General features: G+C 44.0%; 1 protein-coding gene across 1 annotated transcript in view; it reads right to left on the reverse strand.

Moving 5' to 3' along the window:
* LOC126249450 (vitellogenin-like) overlaps positions 1–25,719 on the reverse strand; it is a gene marked incomplete at its 3' end in the record, with an annotated part of 380,348 nt that overhangs the window by 260,351 nt on the left and 94,278 nt on the right. The window contains exons 11-12 of the mRNA XM_049951103.1: positions 20,274–20,549; positions 16,036–16,343 (exon numbers count right to left, since the gene is read on the reverse strand). Of these exons, the coding sequence (XP_049807060.1) occupies positions 16,036–16,343; positions 20,274–20,549 (584 nt within the window). The remainder of the gene's footprint in view (positions 1–16,035; positions 16,344–20,273; positions 20,550–25,719) is intronic.

Here is a 25,719-nt window from a genome sequence, read left to right on the forward strand (position 1 = left end):
GGGACCGACGACCTCTGCAGTTTGGTCCCTTTGTAAGTAGGCTGTTTAGGTTTTTTTATTGGTAACGCCACCTCTGTATAGAAAATCACTGGCTGTGCGGTGTGCAGTCTGTGGCTGCTTTACATTGTTGTAATACTCGCCATTGTAGTGTTAGGCAGCTGGCTGTGAACAGCGCATAGCGTTGGGCAGTTGGAGGTGAGCCGCCAGCAGTGGTGGATGTGGGGAGAGAGATGGCGGAGTTTTGTAATTTGTCATGAACTGCTATATATATGATGATATCAAGGTAAATACATTGTTTGTTCTCTATTAATATCTTTCATTTGCTAACTATCCCTATCAGTAGTTAGTGCCTTCCATAGTTTGAATCTTTTATTTAGCTGGCAGTAGTGGCGCTCGTTGTATTGCAGTAGCTTGAGCAGCGAAGATTTTTGTGAGGTAAGTGATTTGTGAAAGGTATAGTTTAATGTTAGTCAGGGCCATTCTTTTTTAGGGAATTTTGAAAGTCAGATTGCGTTGCGCTAAAAATATTGTGTGTCAGGTTAAGCACAGTCGAGTATAAATTGTTTAAAGGGGAAGTTTCATATGTCGACCCATAGAATAGGATACCTCACTGGAATCTTCTGATTTTTTCTTGTAGTTTGTGTAATTAGTGTAGATTTTGTTTATTGCTAGCGCGTAATTGTAGAGAAAATCTCCTTTGTAGTTGCAGTCTTTCATTGTTGTACAGTAAAACAGGTGTGGCACGCATGTAGATTTGCACCAAGTATTTCGCAGCTGCAATTAACTAGATATTATTTTCAGTGTTATGTTAATGTGTTTTCTTATTTTTGCTCTTCAAATTGTGCTTTTCTGTGTTGTCGTGTGAAATACTGTGACAATAATGGCGTGTGAAAAACGTAATACTAGGCTCCAAACTAAATTGAGAAATGACAGTGAAGACGAAAGCAGTGTGTTAGCGCCGCAGAGTAATGAATTAACTAATGTTCAAAGTAGTAATTTGGTAATTGCGCATAGGGAAATGGAGCGGGTGGCAAACAATGGTGTAGACAGTGAAACAATTAGAGAACAGGGAAGCATTATCGATCGATCGGTCGGCAACAGCTCGCCTCAGGAATCTGAAATGACAGGAAACAATCTCGCAAATATTGTAGACTCAGGTTTTGGGTCCTCACCGTTTTCTCAAATGAGTCAAGACACATTTTCTGCTTGTCAAAATGTGAATGTTGCCGGTGCAACTTCACTGCCGAATAGCACTGAGGAACATGTTTCAGACACCAGTGCACTGTTATTACAATTAATGCAACAAATGGGACAAAAGCTTCAAAAGTTAGACATAATGGAACAAAATCTTCAAAAGTTAGACATAATGGAACAAAATCTTCAAAAGTTAGACACAGTGGAACAAAATCTTAAAAAGTTAGACACAATGGAACAACACCAGAGACAAACACAGCAACAGTTAGACGCAATGGAACAAAATCTTCAAAAGTTAGACACCACACTTGAACAAACACGTGAGGATTTAACTAATGAGTTACATCACATTGAATCGAAATGTCAAAAAGTCTGTAACGACGTAAAAACACAAATTTGTGAGCATTTCCAACCTATTTTTTCGCGTCATGAAAATGCTCTACAGAATCACGAAGCAGCCATAAAAGAACTGCAAACTACTGTTCATGAAAATCATGAGACCTTACAAGCTAAATTTGACTCAGTTGCATCTACCGATTCGGTTACGCAACTTGCAAAAACTCAGGAAAACTTGAAGGACACAGTAGATTCGATTTCAACACAAATGGACACTCTGAAACTTGGTTCAGAAAAACACACTGAGGAAATGTGTTCACTATCGGAGAAAGTAGCCGAACTTTCGGATCAGGTCACTAACTTATCTACAAAGGTAGATGATGATCTGAATGACACAAGACCTGTAGCCTTCACTGACACAGAAGAGTATGAACAAATTAGAAAATTCAAACAAAATCAAAATCAAATCAATACACAGTACAAAAGAGAAATCCGGGAAGTACAAGATCAGTTGACGCAGGTAATACAAGAATTACATATTTCAGAGGACACTCGCGCTCCAGTACAGGAAGAGGGACATAGAAATACGGAACAGCCACAAAATAATAACACAGCGCATTTCGGAAATTATGAAAGAAATTGGCAAGGTGCACCGAATTTTGAAGTGGAACCGCCGAAACGACGTAACAATGACCGATATGCGACTCGCCGACATGATGACTTTGACTATAAGCTGTTCATTACTACACGTAAATTCAAAACGTTTAAAAATTCTGCCAACGACATTCATCCACAAGCGTGGCTCCCTCAATTCTCTCATTGTTTTCCCCCCAACTGGTCATTGGAGCACAGGTTAGAATTTATGTGTGGCTACTTGGAGAATGAACCAGCTGTAAGAATGCGATCGGTCATTCACGATTGTCACAGTGAAGGAGATTTTTATCATGCCTTCCTCTCAGCATATTGGTCTCAAGCCACACAAGACCGAGTAAAACATAGCATCATAATGATGAAACGTTTCGAACAATCTGAATTTTCCAGTATTATGAAATATTTTGAAGACATGTTACACAAGAATCAGTATCTTTCAAACCCATACAGCCCCTCAGAACTCATCCGCATTTGCTTAATCAAACTGCCTGAACATTTACGACATATTATTTTGGCAGGACGTTGCAAAGACGACATTGAAGCATTTCAAGGACTCTTACAAGAACTGAAAATTGACACTGACAATCGCGGAACGCACGAGCACAACAATTACAGATCACATCCGTCGCAATTCCGCGATGAAAGAAATAATAACTGGACGCGACAAGGCTATTTTCACAACACAAATCGTGACCGAAACAGACACCACCCGTATGACAACCGTTGGCAGAGTAGTAATAATTACAGGGAAAGATCACCTCTCCGCGGTAATGATTATCACAGAGACAATCAGAGGAACAGACAATATGGAAACCAAAACAGTTATTATTACGGGAGACAGAATAACTTTAGACGCAACGGTCCACCGTGCAGTGATAATTCAGGGAGAAATTCTCCACCACTTAACCGAGAAGAAAGAAACTACAGGAACTACCGACATGACGACAGACGATATGATCGTAACGACAGACCTGAATTGCATCAGAACTGGCGGGATTTAAACAGGGCAGGGCCCTCTCGTCACGGTGAATTTGTAGAAGTTAGGTCTCCAAACCCCAATAACGACGCGCGCCAACAAAGAGACAATAGGCAATGACTCATACCGCTGGCAGCCACAAAACGCACGTGTGACACTAACGACGCAGCTGCCGTAGCAAGTAATTACGTAAAAATGGAAGACATTAGGGACATCTTACTCCAAGAACACGACGTAAAACATAACAACATTGCATATCCTGTGATTCACATTATAGTAAATGACGTAAAATTTACGGCAGTACTTGACTCTGGCAGTCCCATTTCAGTAATTAGTGAAACAGCCTTTAGCAAATGCAACAAATCGAACGATTGCCCCACACTTCCGTTACGTAAGATTAAATTACAAGGTGCAATCTTTGGAAAAAGTGTAGATGTACGCCAACAAACCAACTTAGAATTCTTTTGTCAAAGCCACAGTTTCTCTATGAACTTCCTTATTGTTCCATTATTGTCGACGGAAATTATACTGGGAGTAGACTTTTTGAATAAATACAAAACAATCTTAAGCTTTCACGATGTTGAAATAAGTTTAGAAAAAGAAGGTAAGTCAGTAGCTTTGAATTTTGAAGATTGGCTCTCAAACCATGACGAGGAAATTAATCGGCTTTACCTCCTGTTAGACAACAGTTCTGAATTTTCGACGGAACTTGACACTAACAATCACTCTGCAAGTACTGACAGGGGTGATATCGACGGCGCATTTGATACTAATGAGTTAATTCAGAATAAAATTCAAACAATTGAGAATTGTAATGACAATGATAGGCAAGACCTTTTTCAGATTTTACAAGCACATTCCACAGTTTTTACTCACAAAACAGGAATAATCAAGGGATTTCAATACCAATTTCGTGTTCGTGAGCATACTAAATTTTGTGTTAGACCATACGTAATTCCGGCGCATTATAGGGACCGTGTTAGAACAGAAATACAATCTATGCTTGACGAGGGCATTATTGAGCCTGCAGTAAGCTCATACAACAATCCATTACATGTTGTTGAGAAGAAAAATGGATCAATCAGGCTTGTCTTAGATTCGAGACAAATTAATACTATCATTATTCCTGAAACAGACAGGCCGCAAACGTTGGAAGAACTTCTTCAAAATTTCAATGGTGTAAACGTGTTGTCTTCCATTGATCTCAGATCCAGCTTTTATCAGATCTAACTTCATCCAGAATGTAGAAAATACACAGCTTTCCTTTGTTTCGGCGTTTGTTATCAGTTTCGGAAACTTCCTTTTGGTTTGAACATTTCTTCAGCAGCATTCATTCGCGGGCTAAATTCCATATTACCTGAGTTCTTAAAACGTCACATCACCTTATATGTGGACGATATTCTAATAGCAGAAGCTTCATGGGAACAACATAATCGGATCCTCAACAGTTTGTTACGTATTTTTGCAGAATCTGGAATTACAGTTAACTTGGAAAAGTCTGAATTCGGTAGGTCAAAGGTGAGGTTTTTGGGACATATTATTTCTTCTGAAGGCATTCAGCCGGATCCTGAAAAGTTAGAAGCAATCAGAGCCATTCCAGTTCCATCCACAAAAAGACAAGTCCGCAGTTTTCTAGGTCTCGTAAATTTTTACCGTCGTTTTCTGAATATGCAAATCCTTGTTACACCAAAACTTTGTTCTCTCACTGGAAAAAATACTATTTGGAACTGGGACGAACAAGCACAATTGGAATTCAATTCTTTGAAAGAATCGCTACTTAACGCGCCAATACTAGCTCATCCAGATCTGTCACAAGATTTCTGCCTTAGCACGGATTCTTCTAAAGTCGGACTTGGTGCCCATTTATTTCAAGAAGCCATAGAAAATGACACTACTGTTCAGAAAACCATTGCTTTTGCTAGCCGAGTGCTAACAAAATCCGAAAAAAATTATTCCGTTACTGAATTAGAAGCTTTAGCTATCGTTTGGGCATTTAACAAATTCCGTTTCTTTCTTTCTGGTAAGCACGTAAAAGTATACAGTGATCATCGTGCATTACAGTTTCTTATGTCTTCAAAATTAAATCATGATAGGTTAAAACGTTGGGCATTGTTTCTGCAAGAATTCCGCTTCACAATAGTCTACATTCCCGGCAAGGAGAACATTATTGCGGACGCGCTGTCACGCGCACCGGCTGGGCTTGAGAAAAGTAACACAGAAGGCAACATTGAGAAAAATTTCAGTATTCTTTACATTCAGAAAGTCGCCTTTGAAAACTTCATCACCACATCTTTAAAGGACATTGCTCATGAACAAGATAAAGATCCGATTTGGAAAGACATCAAAAGTAAATGGCATGAAAAGACACACACTCAGATTCGGCATTATTACCTGGTTAGAAACAACATACTCTTCAAACGCTGCACTGTTGATGACAAGCTATGGGTACTTTGCATTCCAGACGATTTTGTTAATAAGCTCATTTGGTACATTCATTTCAGCTACGCACATTTTGGCCCACGAAAATGTTATCATATTCTTCGAACGACTTGTTATTTTAACAATATGGAAAAGAGAATTCGAAGAGTCTTGTCTATTTGTAAACTTTGTCAAAAGGCGAAACCATCTACTATCTCCCATCGTGCTCCGCTGTTTCCTATCATTCCTTCTAAATTAAAAGAATTTGCTGCTGTTGATCTCTTGGGACCGCTTGTCAGAACATCTAATGGATTTTCGTACGTTCTAGTCACTGTTGAACTTACTTCAAAATTTGTTTCTTTCACACCGTTACGTAAAGCCACTGGACGGTCTGTATCCAACGCCTTTGTTAAAAATTTCTTACGTGAAGTTGGACACGTTAGTAAAGTCATTTCAGATAACGGACCGCAATTCAGATCTGCTGTTTGGTCACACATGCTTCGCAACCATAAAATCAAACCTGTTTTTATTTCATTGTACTCACCACATTGTAACCCCTCCGAACGGATTATGAAAGAAATCAATAAGCTTTGCAGACTTTATTGTCACAGAAAGCATCAGCATTGGGACAGATATTTACACTTATTTCAAAACGTGCTGAATGAAATGCCTCATGATTCCACTGCTTTACCACCTACTCTTGTACTGAAGAATGAAGAACCACCGAACAGAATCAGAGAGCTTGTACCTTTCCCGAATACACGTAAACTTCGACACAAAGACATAATTGATTTGGCTCTTAAAAATATAAAATCTGCAGCAGACAAAAGGAGAAAACTACACGGCAAAGCAAATGCAAAGAAATTGTATATTGGTCAGAAAGTTCTCATTAAAGCTCATTTATTGTCACATAAGAAGAAACACTTCAGCCACAAATTCTTTCTAGTTTACAATGGACCTTACAGAATCCGACGTATACCACATGATAATTGCGTTGAAGTTGAAACTCTGCGTACTAGGAAGAGTAAAGGTTTACACCACATTTCACATGTAAAACCGTTTATAGAAAGATAATCTGCTTTTTAACTTAGTCTTTGCCATAAAATTTTTCACTTTACATTACTAGTATGCTTGTCAGATTTAGAATCTTTTAACATGCAACAATGTTTGAAGTTAAATATCCAGTCAAGAACCAAGAGAACTTATTGAAACAGAAATTACGAATACATTGTTATAGTGAACAGAGCGGCGTCACAGTGTTATTGTGTGTGTACATTCTTGCTTGTTAGTTCCACTATCATGTAACGACTATAAGGATCACATACTTAGAACATATACCGGCAACGCTAATGAGATTTTCATGCAACATTTTGGTTTACTTAAAAAAAAATTCTGGATTTAAAGTACTTTCTGTGAAATACCAGAGGACACAGTGGTTAGTTTATGTGACAGCTACGCGATGTTATCACGACGCTACTAATGAGTGACAATTTACAATTTTGCTTTTGCAGTGTATCTGTTTTACATCTGCACAATTTTTCTGAATTCTTCTGGAAAGTGAAACATGTTTTAGTATTTAACTTTGGTGGTATAGCAACAATGAGACAGCCTTTTTCGTGGCACAACAATACGTTACAGTACAGTACTTTCTTCATCACAACAATAAGCGTACTAACTACGATATCTATACACAAAGCATTTCACTTTTGTTTATCATGAGGTAAGTACATTGACTTCTGCAGAACTTAGCTTTCGGAGGACGATAACTATGAGACTTCCACAGAGATTATGTTGCGACATGACACACAGTTTAGCGCTACAGGACACGTATTTGAGTGATTAATTTTGTACTTAAAACATTTATTTTTAAAGATTTTTAAATTGCAAAGAAACTTTTCCGTGATACATTTCATTCCATTGCTGTAATCTGTAACACCTGAGGGTATAATTACATTTATCCTCAGGGGGGTACACGCTTACTTTGTGTACCATGTGTGTGGCAACCACAAGGAACCCTAGCTAATATGGTATTTGCTTATACAACTTTACACATCGGTACCATATTTCTGTAACACACAAATTACACAGCTATCTGATCATTTAACTGAGAGATAAACTTTTTTTTACTACATCAGTGACACATGTTTATGCAATTTCACAGTTGGGTAACTTCACATTTATGAAATTGTATTTTGTCTGTACTTTGTAAACTGTTCATATTTTTTCGGAACCATTGTGATACTATGAGAGCTTTGAATGATGTATTTGGTATGAGATCATGATTTTTAAGGTACGTTTGAGGTAGATGACACTATTGAAATGAGCAGAGAATATGTTTTAGGGTTTTGAAATTATTGCAGAAAGCTACGACGATTTTGAGAGTTGACTGAGGTGTTATGATGTTATTATTACGACGACGATGTGTATTATGCTGTTGCGGTATGTTTATGATCAATAAGCTGATGCTATATGAGTTATTTGATTATGCTACGTATGTTATGTGGAAATATTGAAGAAGTGTCGACGAATATTTATATGTGTAATAAGGTAAGGAATAATGAGTTGTGGCTAGGGACTCTGACTTGTGAAAAAGGATGTTGGAAACCAAGAATAGTACTTTAAGAGTTATGAAATGTGTGTATATGCGTGAATGTATCACAATGCTGGCGAAAATTTTTTGGACGCTGTTATATTTATAGGATTTTGTTTCTACAGATTTGTAACCCAGATTCTTGACCTGTGAAATATTTTTATATGAGACTGTCACTGTAGCGGAAACTGGTGTCGTAAATATTTCCGTACGAAAGTTAAGTGACCACCTGCACGTAATGCGTTGTGAGCGGCCAGGTGTGCCAGCCAGCCGCATTGAGAAAAAGCCATTAGTGTGTGGCGCAGGTGGTAGAAAAAAAAAAAAGGGGAGGCCATTATCCTCGCTATTGACATTCGTTTGTAGAAAGCATCGTAAATACGACACGCTAATAATAGCTTGGAAACATTCTTACATCTGCACACCTGATTAGGGCAAGTGTCTATCTACGAGAATTGAGAGAAATGCCATATGGCTTGCTTTATGTATTTATTTACTCATTTTGTTTAATATCTAGTTTCTAGCTGCACTGCAGCACTGGTTAAAATAAAATTTTATAGATGTACTAATATAAATATTTTCTGTCTCCAGATCCAGTAAATAATAGTTTTGTGATATATTTCCAAAAAATGAGGGAGCATAAAAAGACATTTCCCTTCACAGGAATTGCATAAACAATTTCTTTACGATTTGGTAACTTATCTGCTAGTGTAAGTTCTCGTGATGCATCACTCTAGTGTTAAGATGTGACATAGGTATTAGACATGGCCATTTTTAGTGTAATATTTTTTCTGCTTGAGCTATGTCATGTTTAGGTATAAGTTGCTGCTGTTTGCCAGGCATAGTGTTATTGAATTTGACTTTGTATTATTCTGTTAAGCCAGTTTTACTAATGATTTATTTTTATTGTTTGCTGCACATTGCCTTAGATTAGTTGTAATATTACAATTGCTCTGCTAATTTCTTAATGCTGCTTGCTTCGCAAATCTGCGTTTTTTTTCATTGCTGTTTATATTAATTGTTTTATGTGATGCTGCATTGCCTCGTCCCTTGGTATATACACTCCTGGAAATTGAAATAAGAACACCGTGAATTCATTGTCCCAGGAAGGGGAAACTTTATTGACACATTCCTGGGGTCAGATACATCACATGATCACACTGACAGAACCACAGGCACATAGACACAGGCAACAGAGCATGCACAATGTCGGCACTAGTACAGTGTATATCCACCTTTCGCAGCAATGCAGGCTGCTATTCTCCCATGGAGACGATCGTAGAGATGCTGGATGTAGTCCTGTGGAACGGCTTGGCATGCCATTTCCACCTGGCGCCTCAGTTGGACCAGCGTTCGTGCTGGACGTGCAGACCGCGTGAGACGACGCTTCATCCAGTCCCAAACATGCTCAATGGGGGACAGATCCGGAGATCTTGCTGGCCAGGGTAGTTGACTTACACCTTCTAGAGCACGTTGGGTGGCACGGGATATATGCGGACGTGCATTGTCCTGTTGGAACAGCAAGTTCCCTTGCCGGTCTAGGAATGGTAGAACGATGGGTTCGATGACGGTTTGGATGTACCGTGCACTATTCAGTGTCCCCTCGACGATCACCAGTGGTGTACGGCCAGTGTAGGAGATCGCTCCCCACACCATGATGCCGGGTGTTGGCCCTGTGTGCCTCGGTCGTATGCAGTCCTGATTGTGGCGCTCACCTGCACGGCGCCAAACACGCATACGACCATCATTGGCACCAAGGCAGAAGCGACTCTCATCGCTGAAGGCGACACGTCTCCATTCGTCCCTCCATTCACGCCTGTCGCGACACCACTGGAGGCGGGCTGCACGATGTTGGGGCGTGAGCGGAAGACGGCCTAACGGTGTGCGGGACCGTAGCCCAGCTTCATCGAGACGGTTGCGAATGGTCCTCGCCGATACCCCAGGAGCAACAGTGTCCCTAATTTGCTGGGAAATGGCGGTGCGGTCCCCTACGGCACTGCGTAGGATCCTACGGTCTTGGCGTGCATCCGTGCGTCGCTGCGGTCCGGTCCCAGGTCGACGGGCACGTGCACCTTCCGCCGACCACTGGCGACAACATCGATGTACTGTGGAGACCTCACGCCCCACGTGTTGAGCAATTCGGCGGTACGTCCACCCAGCCTCCCGCATGCCCACTATACGCCCTCGCTCAAAGTCCGTCAACTGCACATACGGTTCACGTCCACGCTGTCGCGGCATGCTACCAGTGTTAAAGACTGCAATGGAGCTCCGTATGCCACGGCAAACTGGCTGACACTGACGGCGGCGGTGCACAAATGCTGCGCAGCTAGCGCCATTCGACGGCCAACACCGCGGTTCCTGGTGTGTCCGCTGTGCCGTGCGTGTGATCATTGCTTGTACAGCCCTCTCGCAGTGTCCGGAGCAAGTATGGTGGGTCTGACACACCGGTGTCAATGTGTTCTTTTTTCCATTTCCAGGAGTGTATATCTGAGCTCAGTAGATTTAAGTTAGCTTAAGAGGGGGTAGACTATATAAGAAACTAACTATGATGAATTTATAAGAAATGCATTGAGAAGCTATCAGAAAATGGTTTGGCAAAAAAAAAAAGGATACTGTACAGTGGAGAAAAACTATTTTTGACAGAGGATGTGAACAGAATACAGAAAACAGGCTTAGATAGGACCTTTGGGAATAATGATGAACGAAGGGAGATCTCCATGCAAAATACTGCAGTAAAACAAACCCTGTCCTTTCCTTTTGTGTTATCCCACTATGTGTTTGTGTACCCTTGTGTATTTGTTTTCTTCCTGTCTCTGTGTAGTTTCATAGAATTTTTTCTTCTTCTAATACTAAGCTACATTCACTATGATGAGGAATACTGTTATCCTCAAATATAATTGGCATTAATAATATGTTATTTACCTTGTAAATATGCTTAGACATTATTTATTTTGTTTTATTTTAATGCTCATGTGTGAAGTTGATGTTTCGAAAGTTATTCTGATCTTTTATGTATGTACTCATGTCATAATTCCAGTAACACTGACGTATATGTCTATTTCTATTCTTTTGTAAAGCCCCTATTACCACAAATGTTATCTGTATTGTTATGTTCTTTACTGATGTGTTTTGTACCTTTGTTATTGTGTTCTTATGTTATAAAATTGTAATTGACACCAGTTCATCAAATTAAGCAACTTGTAAGTTACATTTCACTGCACACGTTTTTGTTGGTCATAGTATATGGACAATATGTGAGAAGTAGGGACTGATAGTGTTTGCACGTGTGTTAATAATTCAGCAAGGGACTGGATAACAGCATTGCTGGTTCTAAGGACAATTCCAAAAACTTTGTGAGTGCACAAGTGGTGGTTATGGACTTGCTATATTATCCGCAAGACTCTTCAATGATGTTGTGCACCTGCACGGTCACAACAGATGGCTGCTGGCCATCTCTACAAGGACTGCAGTGGGTCTGCACCTCTGGTGGCCCACCAGTACCGTAATCTCTACAAGGACTACAGTGGGTCTGCGTCTTTGCTGACTCACCAGTACCATTATTTCTACAAGGACTGCAGTGGGTCTGCGCCTCTGGTGGCCCACCAATACCGTAATCTCTACCAGGACTACAGTGGGTCTGCTCTGTGATGACCTACCCACCAATACTCTTCAAAATTTCGACTGACTCCGCTGTGGGTTTACTCTGTTGTGGCCCATTACCTGTCTGCATGTAGAGTCAGCACTGTCTTTTCGTTGGAAGGACAACAACACTTCTTCAATACTGCATGGAAATCCACTACTTCCGTGTGCATTTTCTTTTACTGCTCATACTTTGAGAAAAAGACTGATATTTTACTGTGATGAACGATTAGGACTGTCTTTATGGACTGTGAGAAAATTTTAGCTTTTGACCAACATTGTATCAATAAGTGTGTGCATTTGATTTCTTTGTTATTGTAATTATGAAATTTTTTTTCAAATCTGTATTGGGCACTGCCCAAACCAATTTGTAAAATTTTTTGTGGGGAGCATGGGGGCTATGTAAGTAGGCTGTTTAGGTTTTTTTATTGGTAACGCCACCTCTGTATAGAAAATCACTGGCTGTGCGGTGTGCAGTCTGTGGCTGCTTTGCATTGTTGTAATACTCGCCATTGTAGTGTTAGGCAGCTGGCTGTGAACAGCGCATAGCGTTGGGCAGTTGGAGGTGAGCCGCCAGCAGTGGTGGATGTGGGGAGAGAGATGGCGGAGTTTTGTAATTTGTCATGAACTGCTATATATATGATGATATCAAGGTAAATACATTGTTTGTTCTCTATTAATATCTTTCATTTGCTAACTATCCCTATCAGTAGTTAGTGCCTTCCATAGTTTGAATCTTTTATTTAGCTGGCAGTAGTGGCGCTCGCTGTATTGCAGTAGCTTGAGCAGCGAAGATTTTTGTGAGGTAAGTGATTTGTAAAAGGTATAGTTTAATGTTAGTCAGGGCCATTCTTTTGTAGGGAATTTTGAAAGTCATATTGCGTTGCGCTAAAAATATTGTGTGTCAGGTTAAGCACAGTCGAGTATAAATTATTTAAAGGGGAAGTTTCACCTTGAGAACTCACACACAATTGAACACATTTCAGAGGTGATACATAGGGACGTAGGATGTCCATGATGTACCATTGTGCCATCAGAGAAACCTCAATCATTAGCAGCTGTGGCCTGAAGTCGTACACAATGGCTCCCCACACCACGGTGCCAGTAGTAAAACCACTGTGACTCTCCAAAACATTGGAAGAATGAGACCTCTACCCAGGTTGCCACCGTATTCGCTGATGATTGCCATCTCACGTAGTGCAGAATTGTGAGTCATTGCTGAATAAAAGATGTCATTATTCATCGGCATTCTACACTTTCTGGTCACGGCACCACACCAAACCCATCCATTCGTATTATGTTGTTAATGGCATCGGGGACAGTAATTTCGTAGTCCGGCTGCTGCTAGTCTTCCTCCAGTGGTGTGAGATGACAATGAATGTTGGAGGGAATCCATTACATGTTTTCAGATGGCAAGTACAGATGTGCAGTGGTTACGATGTGCTTGGTGCACAATGCAGCGATCTTCCCTTGTGGTGGTCAGATGTGGTCGACCGAAACCTTCACAGCGAGTATGCTTGCCCTCAAGTTCCCCTGCAGTCCAGCATCAGGCCGCTGGCACACCTGAATGTCTCACAAATCTGGATATTGGTCAATTATACCAGCTGACAAGTATAGACACACGACACCCCTTCTGAACTCTGTTAGGTGCTGGTCATGCCGTCTCACACAATTACACAACATTTCTGTGTCTTTCACAGTAATCATTGAACATATGACGCCGTTCACACCACACATATACTCTACCAGGCCAGGAAAAACATTAAACATGAATACCCCTAATGCACTCTGGTAGCCGTTCCACCTATCACTGTAAATTGCAAATCTAATACACTACTGGACATTAAAATTGCTACACCAAGAAGAAATGCAGATGATAAATGGGTATTCATTGGACAAATATATTATACTAGAACTGACATGTGATTACATTTTCACGCAATTTGGGTGCACAGATCCTGAGAAATCAGTACCCAGAGCAACCACCTCTGGCCATAATAACGGCCTTGATACGCCTGGGCATTGAGTCAAACAGAGCTTCGATGGCGTGTACAGGTACAGCTGCCCATGCAGCTTCAACACGATTCCACAGTTCATCAAGAGTAGTGACTGGCGTATTGTGACGAGCCAGTTCCTCAGCTATCATTGACCAGGCGTTTTCAGTTGGTGAGAGATCTAGAGAATGTGCTGGACAGAGCAGTCGAACATTTTCTGTATCCAGAAAGGCCTGTATAGGACCTGCAACATGCGGTAGTGCATTATCCTGCTGAAATGTAGGGTTTCGCAGGGATCGAATGAAGGGTAGAGCCACGGGTTGTAACACATCTGAAACGTAACGTCCACTGTTCACAGTGCCGTCAATGCGAACAAGAGGTGATCGAGACGTGTAACCAATGGCACCCCATACCATCACGACGGGTGATACACCAGTATGGCGATGACGAATACACGCTTCCAATGTGCGTTCACCGCGATGTCGCCAAACAGGGATGCGACCGTCATGATGCTGTAAACAGAACCTGGATTCATCCGAAAAAATGACGTTTTGCCATTCGTGCACCCAGGTTCGTCGTTGAGTACACCATCGCAGGCGCTCCTGTCTGTGATGAAGCGTCAAGGGTAACCGCAGCCATGGTCTCCGAGCTGATAGTCCATGCTGCTGCAAACGTCGTCGAACTGTTCGTGCAGATGGTTGTTGTCTTGCAAATGTCCCCATGTGTTGACTGAGGGATCGTGACGTGGCTGCACGATCCGTTACAGCCATGCGGATAAGATGCCTGTCATCTGGACCGCTAGTGATACGAGGCCGTTGGGATCCAGCACGGCGTTCCGTATTACCCTCCTGAAACCACCGTTCCATATTCTGCTAACAGTCATTGTATCTCGACCAACGCGAGCAGCAATGTCGCGATACGATAAACCGCAATTGCTATAGGCTAAAATCCGACCTTTATCAAAGTCGTAAACGTGATGGTACGCATTTCTACTCCTTACACGAGGCATCACAACAACGGTTCACCATGCAAGGCCAGTCAACTGCTGTTTGTGTATGAGAAATCGGTTGGAAACTTTCCTCATATCAGCACGTTGTAGGTGTCACCATCGGCGCCAACCTTGTGTGAATGCTCTGAAAAGCTAATCATTTGTATATGACGGCATCTTCTTACTGTCGGTTTAATTTCGCGTCTGTAGCACATCATCTTCGTGGTGTAGCAATTTTAATGGCCAGTAGTGTATTTTACGTACAGTATCATGGTGTGTATGTGTACAAAGTTACATTGAATCTGACCACGTCTTCTGGGTGCTTCACTTTTACTGTCATGCAGAGCAGATACTGTACTGCAGCCTTAGCCAAGGCGACACAAGTGTTTGGGCTGCAAAGCTGTAAAATTTGGACATAGGGTCAACCCACTTCTACATTCACTATTTCAGAATTATTGTTAAATGTCCTACCAAGAGGCTAAGAAATGGCAATTAATGTATTGGGCTGGGGGGAGGGGGGGTAGGAAATTTAGGAGGGGTTGCCAAATGACTTGTCAAGTCTTCACCCCAACAGGTCATGAACGCCCAAAAGTACTGACTGGCCGCCCTGTCATCCTCAGTTCAGAAAATGACGTGTCACCCATGTTGAAACCGTGTTGCTTCTCGCACGTGTGGAAAATTGTTACCAAACTTGCCCAGAATATTGGGGCAGCCAGACACATGTCGATGGAAGATTACGTCCTAGCCTATGATAATGGCCGGCCGAAGTGGCCGTGCGGTTAAAGGCGCTGCAGTCTGGAACCGCGAGACCGCTACGGTCGCAGGTTCGAATCCTGCCTCGGGCATGGATGTTTGTGATGTCCTTAGGTTAGTTAGGTTTAACTAGTTCTAAGTTCTAGGGGACTAATGACCTCAGCAGTTGAGTCCCATAGTGCTCAGAGCCATTTGAACCATTTTTATGATAATGACAGAAATATACTCGGCAAATTTCACAAGGCGGAAATTATAGACACACATCTTGTAGAATATCTATAGTATCTACGTCTTTTGGAGAGATGTCACTGAAACTTTTTATGATGTGCAAGTACACATGTGCAGGTGTTCTTCTTGACAGTGATGCCACTCTGCTGCTAACTGAAGAAGGTCAATAAAAAACACCAAGAAAATGGGCATTCTCTGATACTGTGACCATTTTGACTTACACATTTGTTAACGAAACGTGTAAAACTGAAGGTACCAGTCGGGGACTTACATATCTCTGGTAACCGGGTCGTCGGAAGAGGCGAGCGAGCTGAGAGTGGTCCAGACGAAGGCGACGACTGCGGGGCTGGGCTCGAACCAGGTGGCGGTAGCGACGCGGTGCCAGAGCGCGGGCCCGGGCCGCGTGAAGAGCAGCAACGTGCCGGCCGCCAGGCGCACGGGCAGCGGCTGCGCGTAGTCCCGGAACACCACCAGCAGCAGCTGCGACACCGCCTCGGGCCGCCGCAGCGCCACCTGGCGCAGCGACAGCAGCGCCGCCGCGCGCTCGTGCGCCGCCAGCGAGCCGTTCAGCGCCGCCGCCTGACGTGAAACCGAACGTTGAACTGACCAGTTTTGTGACGTCACAATGTGGAATTTCATGTTGCAGTGCATTCCCAAGTGAATCAAATGCATCACACTTTTGCGGTGTGCAGTGGAATGTGGCCTACAAAATTCCAGTTGGACACGAAATGGAAACCAAAGTGAAAATTCGATGAAGCTTTGCACAGATGTGTTCGACAGCGTCTCCAGTATGCCCGTTATGTTACGTTAACCGGGGACCTAGAAACGACGGAGAGGCTCCGTACCCCGCCACAGCCGCAGTGGTCCGCAACCCCACGACGACTATCGCAGTCCACTTCACCCCTCCGCCGCCCCACACCGAACCCAGGGTTATTGTACGGTTCGGCCCCCGGTGGACCCCCAGGGAACGTCTCACACCAGGCGAGTGTAACCCCTATGTTTGCGTGGTAGAGTAATGGTGGTGTACGCGTACGTGGAGAACTTGTTTGCGCAGCAATCGCTGACATAGTGTAGCTGAGGCGGAATAAGGGCAACCAGCCCGCATTCGCCGAGGCAGATGGAGAACCGCCTAAAAACCATCCACAGACTGGCCGGTTCACCGGACCTCGACACAAATCTCATTCTGGAAACATCCCTCCGGCTGTGGCTAAGCTATGTCTCCGCAGTATCCTTTCTTTCAGGAGTGCTAGTTCTGCAAGGTTCGCAGGAGCGCTTCTGTAAAGTTTGGAGGGTAGGAGACGAGATACTGGCAGAAGTAAAGCTGTGAGCACAGGGCGTGAGTCGTGCCTCGGTAGCTCGGATGGTACAGCACTTGCCCGCGAGAGGCAAAGGTCCCGAGTTCGAGTCTCGGTCGGGCACACAGTTTTAATCTGCCAGGAAGTTTCAACACATGTATTGTTGGACAGGACTAATCACAGGCAATGATGGATCACATGAAACAGTACATACATGATAAAGGTCGAGTGGTATATTTATAAAGAAAATTGGTACACATTTCACCATATGGGAAAGCAGGATAACAGACATAAACAACCTTCATTTTTGACATAGGTCATATTCCTATCACAAAAGGTCGATATCAGATCCTCAGTAAGGAATATTCCCCCTTCAGGCGCTATTGCACATTTGGCACCTATTATTCATAGGTCATATTCCTATCACAAAAGGTCGATATCAGACCCTCAGTAAGGAATATGCCCCCTTCAGGCGCTATTGCACATTTGGCACCTGTTATTCATGAAGGCTACCAAACTGTTGAGGAGTTCTTGGGGGATATTGTCCCACTCCTCTCTCAAGGAGCTTTCCAGTTCTTGTACAGTTCGGGGAGAGGATGTTGCTTGAGAAATACGTCCACAAAAGCCGTCTCAGGCATGCTCTGTAGGATTTAGGTCCTGTGAGTATTCAGGCCATTCCACACATTAAGTATCTTCACTTTCCTGCGTGTCTGACAATTCAGCAGTTCTTTAATTTTGCGGTGTGTAACGTGCTCCCCTCTCTCACCACAGAAACTGGTGGCCGGAATCATCTGCTACAGTGAAGTAGGGTACGTCAGAGAACATCCTTCTGGACCACTATAGCTAACCCCAAACATTATGCTCGCTACAACAAAATCCTTTCTCGAAGATGGCGTGGTTGAAGTGGGATGCATTTAAAAAGCTTCTGAGCATAAAGTCCATTCTGGTTTAATCGCTGCAAAATGATTCTGGCAGGGTTGTAAGGTCTGCAGCAATCTGCTTGACAGTGAGATATCCGTTCCTTTTCGCCCCAAGGGCCACATATCGATCTTCTTGCGGCGTGGTAGTCCATCTACGATCACCAGCATGATTCTCCATAGAATTTCCACCTTCATTGGCCTTTTTTGATCGTGAGACGACACTTTTGGCCACACCTATTACGTGGCCACAGTAGTGAAACTTTGAGTCGCTTCGAGCCATCCAAATGTTCGTCCACGGTCGGAAGAACTCAAATGATGTCTTGCAGACGTGTTGCCATACCTCATGGAACGTCATACTTATCGGTTCCACAACAACCTATGTCAAACACCGTACTGCACGAAATATCGAATGCATACAGAGCATTCGTGCACAGTCTTCACTACAGTTAATGTGTCCCATCCTCTGCATTTCCTTTTATTATCTTTGGTCAGGTGTTTCGTAACAATTGTCAGTTGTTCTGTAGCAATTGACAGTTGTTCCTTAGCAAGTGTCAGTTGTTCATTAGCAGTTGTCAAGCAGTGTACCGTGTGATCAAAAAGTCAGTATAAATTTGAAAACTGAATAAATCACGGAATAATGTAGATAGAGAGGTACAGATTGACACACATGCTTGGAATGACGTGGGGTTTTATTACAACCAAAAAAATACAAAAGTTCAGAAAATGTCCGACAGATGGCGCTTCATCTGATCAAAATAACAATAATTAGCATTACAAAGTAAGACAAAGCAAAGATGATGTTCTTTACAGGAAATGCTCACTATGTCCACCATCATTCTCAACAATAGCTATAGTCGAGGAATAATGTTGTGAACAGCATTGTAAAGCATGTCCGGAGTTATGGTGAGGCATTGGCGTCGGATGTTGTCTTTCAGCATCCCTATAGATGTCGGTCGATCACGATACACTTGCGACTTCAGGTAACCCCAAAACCAGTAATCGCACAGACAGAGGTCTGGGGACCTGGAGGCCAAGCTCCTTTTATACACGATTGTCATGCACAGTCACTGACGTTTTGCTGTCCAGCGCCATCTGTCGGACATTTTGTGAACTTTGTTTTTTTTTTTTTTGTTCTAATAAAACCCCATGTCATTCCAAGCATGTGTGTTAATTTTTACCTCTCTATCTATATTATTCCGTGGTTTATTAAGTTTTCAAATTTATACTGACTTTTTGATCACGCGGTATATTATGGAATAGTTGTTGATTTGTAGAAATAATAGCACTCTCCATTCAGGAGTGAATTTGAAATTGTGAATGTTTCAGTGAACACGGCCTACTGAATTACAAGATTGCTGTGTACATCACTCGCTGATTCCCTCTCAGGTTCAGAACAGTGTATGCGAGAGACAGAACAACGTGGCTGGCATGAGGACAAGGGAGTAAATGTACGTTTTAAGAGACACAGTAAAAGGGCAAGCCGCTTTCTCGCATGTACGAGGTGTGGCTAGAAAAAAACCGGACTAGTACTGGTGAAACAATAAAACGAATGCAATAAGGCTGAAAGTCGCGTGGCCTGTCACGTGACTCTCGCTCCGCCTACTGCTCGAGTTTCATCTGCCTCCTGCACTCAGTCTGCCCGTGGCGTCTGTTTTAAGTAGTTGACGTTTTGTCTGTGCGTCGGAAAATGTTGAGTGTACAGAAAGAACAGCGTGTTAACATCAAATTTTGTTTCAAACTAGGAAAATCTGCAAGTGAAACGTTTGTAATGTTACAACAAGTGTACGGCGATGATTGTTTATCGCGAACACAAGTGTTTGAGTGGTTTAAACGATTTAAAGATGGCCGCGAAGACACCAGTGATGACACTCGCACTGGCAGACCATTGTCAGCAAAAACTGATGCAAACATTGAAAAAATCGGTAAACTTGTTCGACAAGATCGCCGTTTAACAATCAGAGCAGTGTCTGAGTTAACAGGAGTTGACAAGGAAACTCGAGCAGTAGGCGGAGCGAGAGTCACGTGACAGGCCACGCGACTTTCAGCCTTATTGCATTCGTTTTATTGTTTCACCAGTACTAGTCCGGTTTTTTTCTAGCCACACCTCGTATGAAAAGGTAAAACGCATTGCATTGGAGTTAGTGACTGCTAAGGAATGCCCTGAGAGTGCTCATATCGCAAATCACGTAAAAAGTGTACCAGATCCTTTCAAGGCGTGTACGATGTTCGGCGTGTTTCACGTTGAGAAACACGTCCCGCGTGAGGACGACATAGCCTACGTAGTAGGCGCTTACCTTGAGCGAGGGCACGGCGGCGAAGGAGCCGGTGTTGCCGAGCGCGGCGAAGTAGACGGTGCGCAGGGCGGGCTCCCTGTGCGCCTGGCGCGCCAGCCAGGGCAGGAAGCGCGCCGCCTGCGCCGGAGAACACGCGTCGCGCATCGCCTCTGGCGGGAATCGCGCGCGCCGGGCCGCCTCGTCAGCGCACGCGACGCGCACCAGCTGCGAGAACGCCAGCACCGCCGACACCTTCAGCGGCTCGTCCTCCTGCACCGCCTTCGAGCGCACCAGCTCCTGCACACACCCCAAAAGACGCCATGACGCGTTTCAGTCCCAGGGAACCTGGTTATCCCCTTCATTCTCCACTCACTGTATTACAAGATACAACACAGCCCGTAAAGACAGAGTAGTTATTAAATCCAAAATGGGTACTGGAAATATTCCTTCGAGGTATGCACTGTTAGAAGTGAAGCAAACAAACATTGAAACATCCATTCTGTATCCACTTACAAACTCTGTAAGTAGGTTGTTTAGGTTTTTATGTTGGTAATGCCACGTAGCGCTCTATACGAAAATCACTGACTGTGCTGTGTGAAGTCTGTGGCTGGTTTGCATTGTTGGAATATTTGCTATTGTAGTGTTGGGCAGTTGGATGTGAACAGCGCGTAGCGTTGCGCAGTTGGAGGTGAGCCATCAGCAGTGGTGGATGGTGGGGGGGGGGGAGGGGGGGGGGAGATGGCAGAATTTTGAGAGCGGACGATCTGGACGTGTGTCCATCAGAAAGAGTAAATTTGTAACACTGGATATCATGAACTGATATATATATACACTCCCGGAAATTGAAATAAGAACACATTGACACCGGTGTGTCAGACCCACCATACTTGCTCCGGACACTGCGAGAGGGCTGTACAAGCAATGATCACACGCACGGCACAGCGGACACACCAGGAACCGCGGTGTTGGCCGTCGAATGGCGCTAGCTGCGCAGCATTTGTGCACCGCCGCCGTCAGTGTCAGCCAGTTTGCCGTGGCATACGGAGCTCCATCGCAGTCTTTAACACTGGTAGCATGCCGCGACAGCGTGGACGTGAACCGTACGTGCAGTTGACGGACTTTGAGCGAGGGCGTATAGTGGGCATGCGGGAGGCCGGGTGGACGTACCGCCAAATTGCTCAACACGTGGGGCGTGAGGTCTCCACAGTACATCGATGTTGTCGCCAGTGGTCGGCGGAAGGTCCACGTGCCCGTCGACCTGGGACCAGACCGCAGCGACGCACGGATGCACGCCAAGACCGTAGGATCCTACGCAGTGCCGTAGGGGACCGCACCGCCACTTCCCAGCAAATTAGGGACACTGTTGCTCCTGGGGTATCGGCGAGGACCATTCGCAACCGTCTCCATGAAGCTGGGCTACGGTCCCGCACACCTTTAGGCCGTCTTCCGCTCACGCCCCAACATCGTGCAGCCCGCCTCCAGTGGTGTCGCGACAGGCGTGAATGGAGGGACGAATGGAGACGTGTCGTCTTCAGCGATGAGAGTCGCTTCTGCCTTGGTGCCAATGATGGTCGTATGCGTGTTTGGCGCCGTGCAGGTGAGCGCCACAATCAGGACTGCATACGACCGAGGCACACAGGGCCAACACCCGGCATCATGGTGTGGGGAGCGATCTCCTACACTGGCCGTACACCACTGGTGATCGTCGAGGGGACACTGAATAGTGCACGGTACATCCAAACCGTCATCGAACCCATCGTTCTACCATTCCTAGACCGGCAAGGGTACATGCTGTTCCAACAGGACAATGCACGTCCGCATGTATCCCGTGCCACCCAACGTGCTCTAGATGGTGTAAGTCAACTACCCTGGCCAGCAAGATCTCCGGATCTGTCCCCCATTGAGCATGTTTGGGACTGGATGAAGCGTCGTCTCACGCGGTCTGCACGTCCAGCACGAACGCTGCTCCAATTGAGGCGCCAGGTGGAAATGGCATGGCAAGCCGTTCCACAGGACTACATCCAGCATCTCTACGATCGTCTCCATGGGAGAATAGCAGCCTGCATTGCTGCGAAAGGTGGATATACACTGTACTAGTGCCGACATTGTGCATGCTCTGTTGCCTGTGTCTATGTGCCTGTGGTTCTGTCAGTGTGATCATGTGATGTATCTGACCCCAGGAACGTGCCAATAAAGTTTCCCCTTCCTGGGACAATGAATTCACGGTGTTCTCATTTCAATTTCCAGGAGTGTATTTAATCGACATGACTATGCCAAGCAGCACACCAATGCTGTACTCGACCACTACAGGAATGTGTTTCCTGTTCATCTGCATTAACTTGCATTTTGCTACATTCAGAACAAGCTGCCATTCGCCACAGCAAATAGAAATATTTTCTAAGTCACCTTGTATGCTCCTACCGGCACTCATCGACGGCACCTTCCCATACACTACCACGTCATCAGCAAACACCCATAGATTACTATTCCCTTTTACCGTTTGATCATTTACTTGTATATAAAGTAAGAGTGGCCCTATCTTACTTCCCTGGGCCGTCCGGATGATTCTCTTGTCTCTGATGAATACCTGCCGTCGAGGACAACATACTGGGTTCTATTACATAAGAAAACTTGGAGCCACTCACGTGTCTGGGGACCCGTATGCTTAGACTTTCGTTAACAGGCTGCAGTGGCGCACCGTGTCAAACGCTTTCCGGAAATCTAGGAATAAGTAATGTGCCTGTTTCCCTTCAGTCATGATTCACAGGATACCCTGTGAGAAAATGGAAAGCTGAGTTTCGCATGAGCGATGCTTTTTAAATCCATACTGATTTGTGGACAGAAGCTTTTTCGTCTCAAGGAAATTCATTATATTCGACCTCAGAATACATTCAAGAATTCTGCAACAAACCGATGTTAAGGACATCGGTCTTTAATTTTGCGGGTACTTTCTTTTACCTTTCTTGTATAAGATAGTCGCCTGAGCTGTTTTCCTGTCGTTTGAGACTTTGCGGTGGGCAAGAGATTCTTTGTGGTAGTATACCGAGCCCCAAATTGCTAAGATAGTACAAGCAATGAAGATACCAAATAATCACAATGTTTAATATGTTCATACAAAATAGATTAAATTTTCGTTATGTGTACTGTCTCAGCAACTGAAATAAACTAGCCGGCCGCGGTGGTCTGGCGGTTCTAGGCGCTCAGTCAGGAACCGCGCGACTGCTACGGTCGCAGGTTCGAATCCTGCCTCGGGCATGGATGTGTGTGATGTCCTTAGGTTGGTTAGGTTTAAGTAGTTCTAAGTTCTAGGGGACTTATGACCACAAATGTTGAGTCCCATAGTGCTCAGAGCAATTTGAACCATTTTTTGAAATAAACTTGTCTTAGCAGTTAAGAGTAAGGCTTTAAACATGTAAATGTGAAAGTTCTAAGCGATGGTGTGTGACAAGCAAATAAATTTCCAGCAAAAATGGATGTAAAGACCTCAATTAAATGATTTGAACATACAACTCACTTAAGGAATACAGTGTGGTCCATTGATAGTGACGGGGCCAAATATCTCACGAAATAAGCATCAAACGAAAAAGCTACAAAGAACAAAACTCGTCTAGCTTGAAGGGGGAAACCAGATGGCGCTATGGTTGGCCCGCTAGATGGCGCTGCCATAGGTCAAATGGATATCAACTGCGTTTTTTGAATAGTAACCCTCATTTTTTATTACATATTCGTGTAGTACGTAAGGAAATATGAATGTTTTAGCTGGACCACTTTTTTCGCTTTGTGACAGATAGCGCTGTAATAGTCACAAACGTATAAGTACGTGGTATCACGTAACATTCCGCCAGTGCGGACGGTATTTGCTTCGTGATGATACATCACCCGTGTTAAAATGGACGGTTTACCAATTGCGGAAAAGGTAGATATCGTGTTGAAGTACGGCTATTGTGATGAATTGCCCAACGGGCGTGTGCTATGTATGCTGCTCGGTATCCTGGACGACATCATCCAAGTGACCGGACCGTTCGCCGGATAGTTACGTTATTTAAGGAAACAGGAAGTGTTCGGCCACATGCGAAACGTCAACTACGACCTGCAACAAATAATGATGTCCAAGTAGGTGTTTTAGCTGCTGTCGCGGCTAATCCGCACATCAGTAGCAGACAAACTGCGCGAGAATTGGGAATTTCAAAAACGTCGGTGTTGAGACTCCTATATCAACATCGAGTGTACCCGTACCATATTTCTATGCACCAGGAACTGCATGCCGACGACATTGAACGTCGTGTACAGTTCTGCCACTGGGCACAAGAGAAATTGCGGGACGATGACAGATTTTTTGCACGTGTTCTTTGTAGCGACGAAGAGTCATTCACCAACAGCGGTAACGTAAACCGGCATAATATGCACTATTGGGCAACGGAAAACCCACGATGGCTGCGACAAGTGGAACATCAGCGACCTTGTCGGGTTAATGTATGGTGCGGCATTATGGGAGGAAGCATAATTGGTCCTCATTTTATCGATGGCAATCTAAATGGTGCAATGTATTCTTATTTCCTACGTAATGTTCTACCGATGTTATTACAAGATGTTCCACTGCATGACAGAATGGCGATGTACTTCCAACATGATGGATGTCCGGCACATAGCTCGCGTGCGGTTGAAGCGGTATTAAATAGCGTATTTCATGACAGGTGGATTGGTCGTCGGAGCACCATACCATGACACCCACGTTCACCGGATCTGACGTCCCCGGATTTCTTTCTGTGGGGAAAGTTGAAGGATATTTGCTATAGTGATCCACCGACAACGCCTGACTACATGCGTCAGCGCATTGTCAATGTATGTGCGAACATTACGGAAGGCGAACTACTCGCTGTTGAGAGGAATGTCGTTACACGTATTGCCAAATGCACTGAGGTTGACGGACATCATTTTGAGCATTTATTGCATTGGCTCTGAGCACTATGGGACTTAACATCTGTGGTCATCAGTCCCCTAGAACTTAGAACTACTTAAACCTAACTAACCTAAGGACATCACACACATCCATGCCCGAGGCAGGATTCGAACCTGTGACCGTAGCAGTCGCGCGGTTCCGGACTGCGCGCCTAGAACCGCTAGACCACCGCGGCCGGCATTTATTGCATTAATGTGGTACTTACAGGTAAACACGCTGTAACAGCATGCGTTCTCACAAATGATAAGTTCCCAAAGGTACATGTATCACATTGGAACAAGCGAAATAAAATGTTCAAACGTACCTACGTCCTGTATTTTAATTTAAGAAACCTACCTGTTACCAACTGTTCGTCTAAAATTGTGAGCCCTATGTGTGTGAGTATTGCAGCGCCATCTATCATAAAGCGAAAAAAGTGATCCAACTAAAACATTCATATTTATTTACGTACTACAAGAATATGTAATAAAAAATGCGGATTCCTACTTTAAAAAACGCAGCTGATAT

Source organism: Schistocerca nitens, chromosome 3 (genome assembly GCF_023898315.1).
Source record: "Schistocerca nitens isolate TAMUIC-IGC-003100 chromosome 3, iqSchNite1.1, whole genome shotgun sequence".
Lineage (NCBI taxonomy): Eukaryota > Metazoa > Arthropoda > Insecta > Orthoptera > Acrididae > Schistocerca > Schistocerca nitens.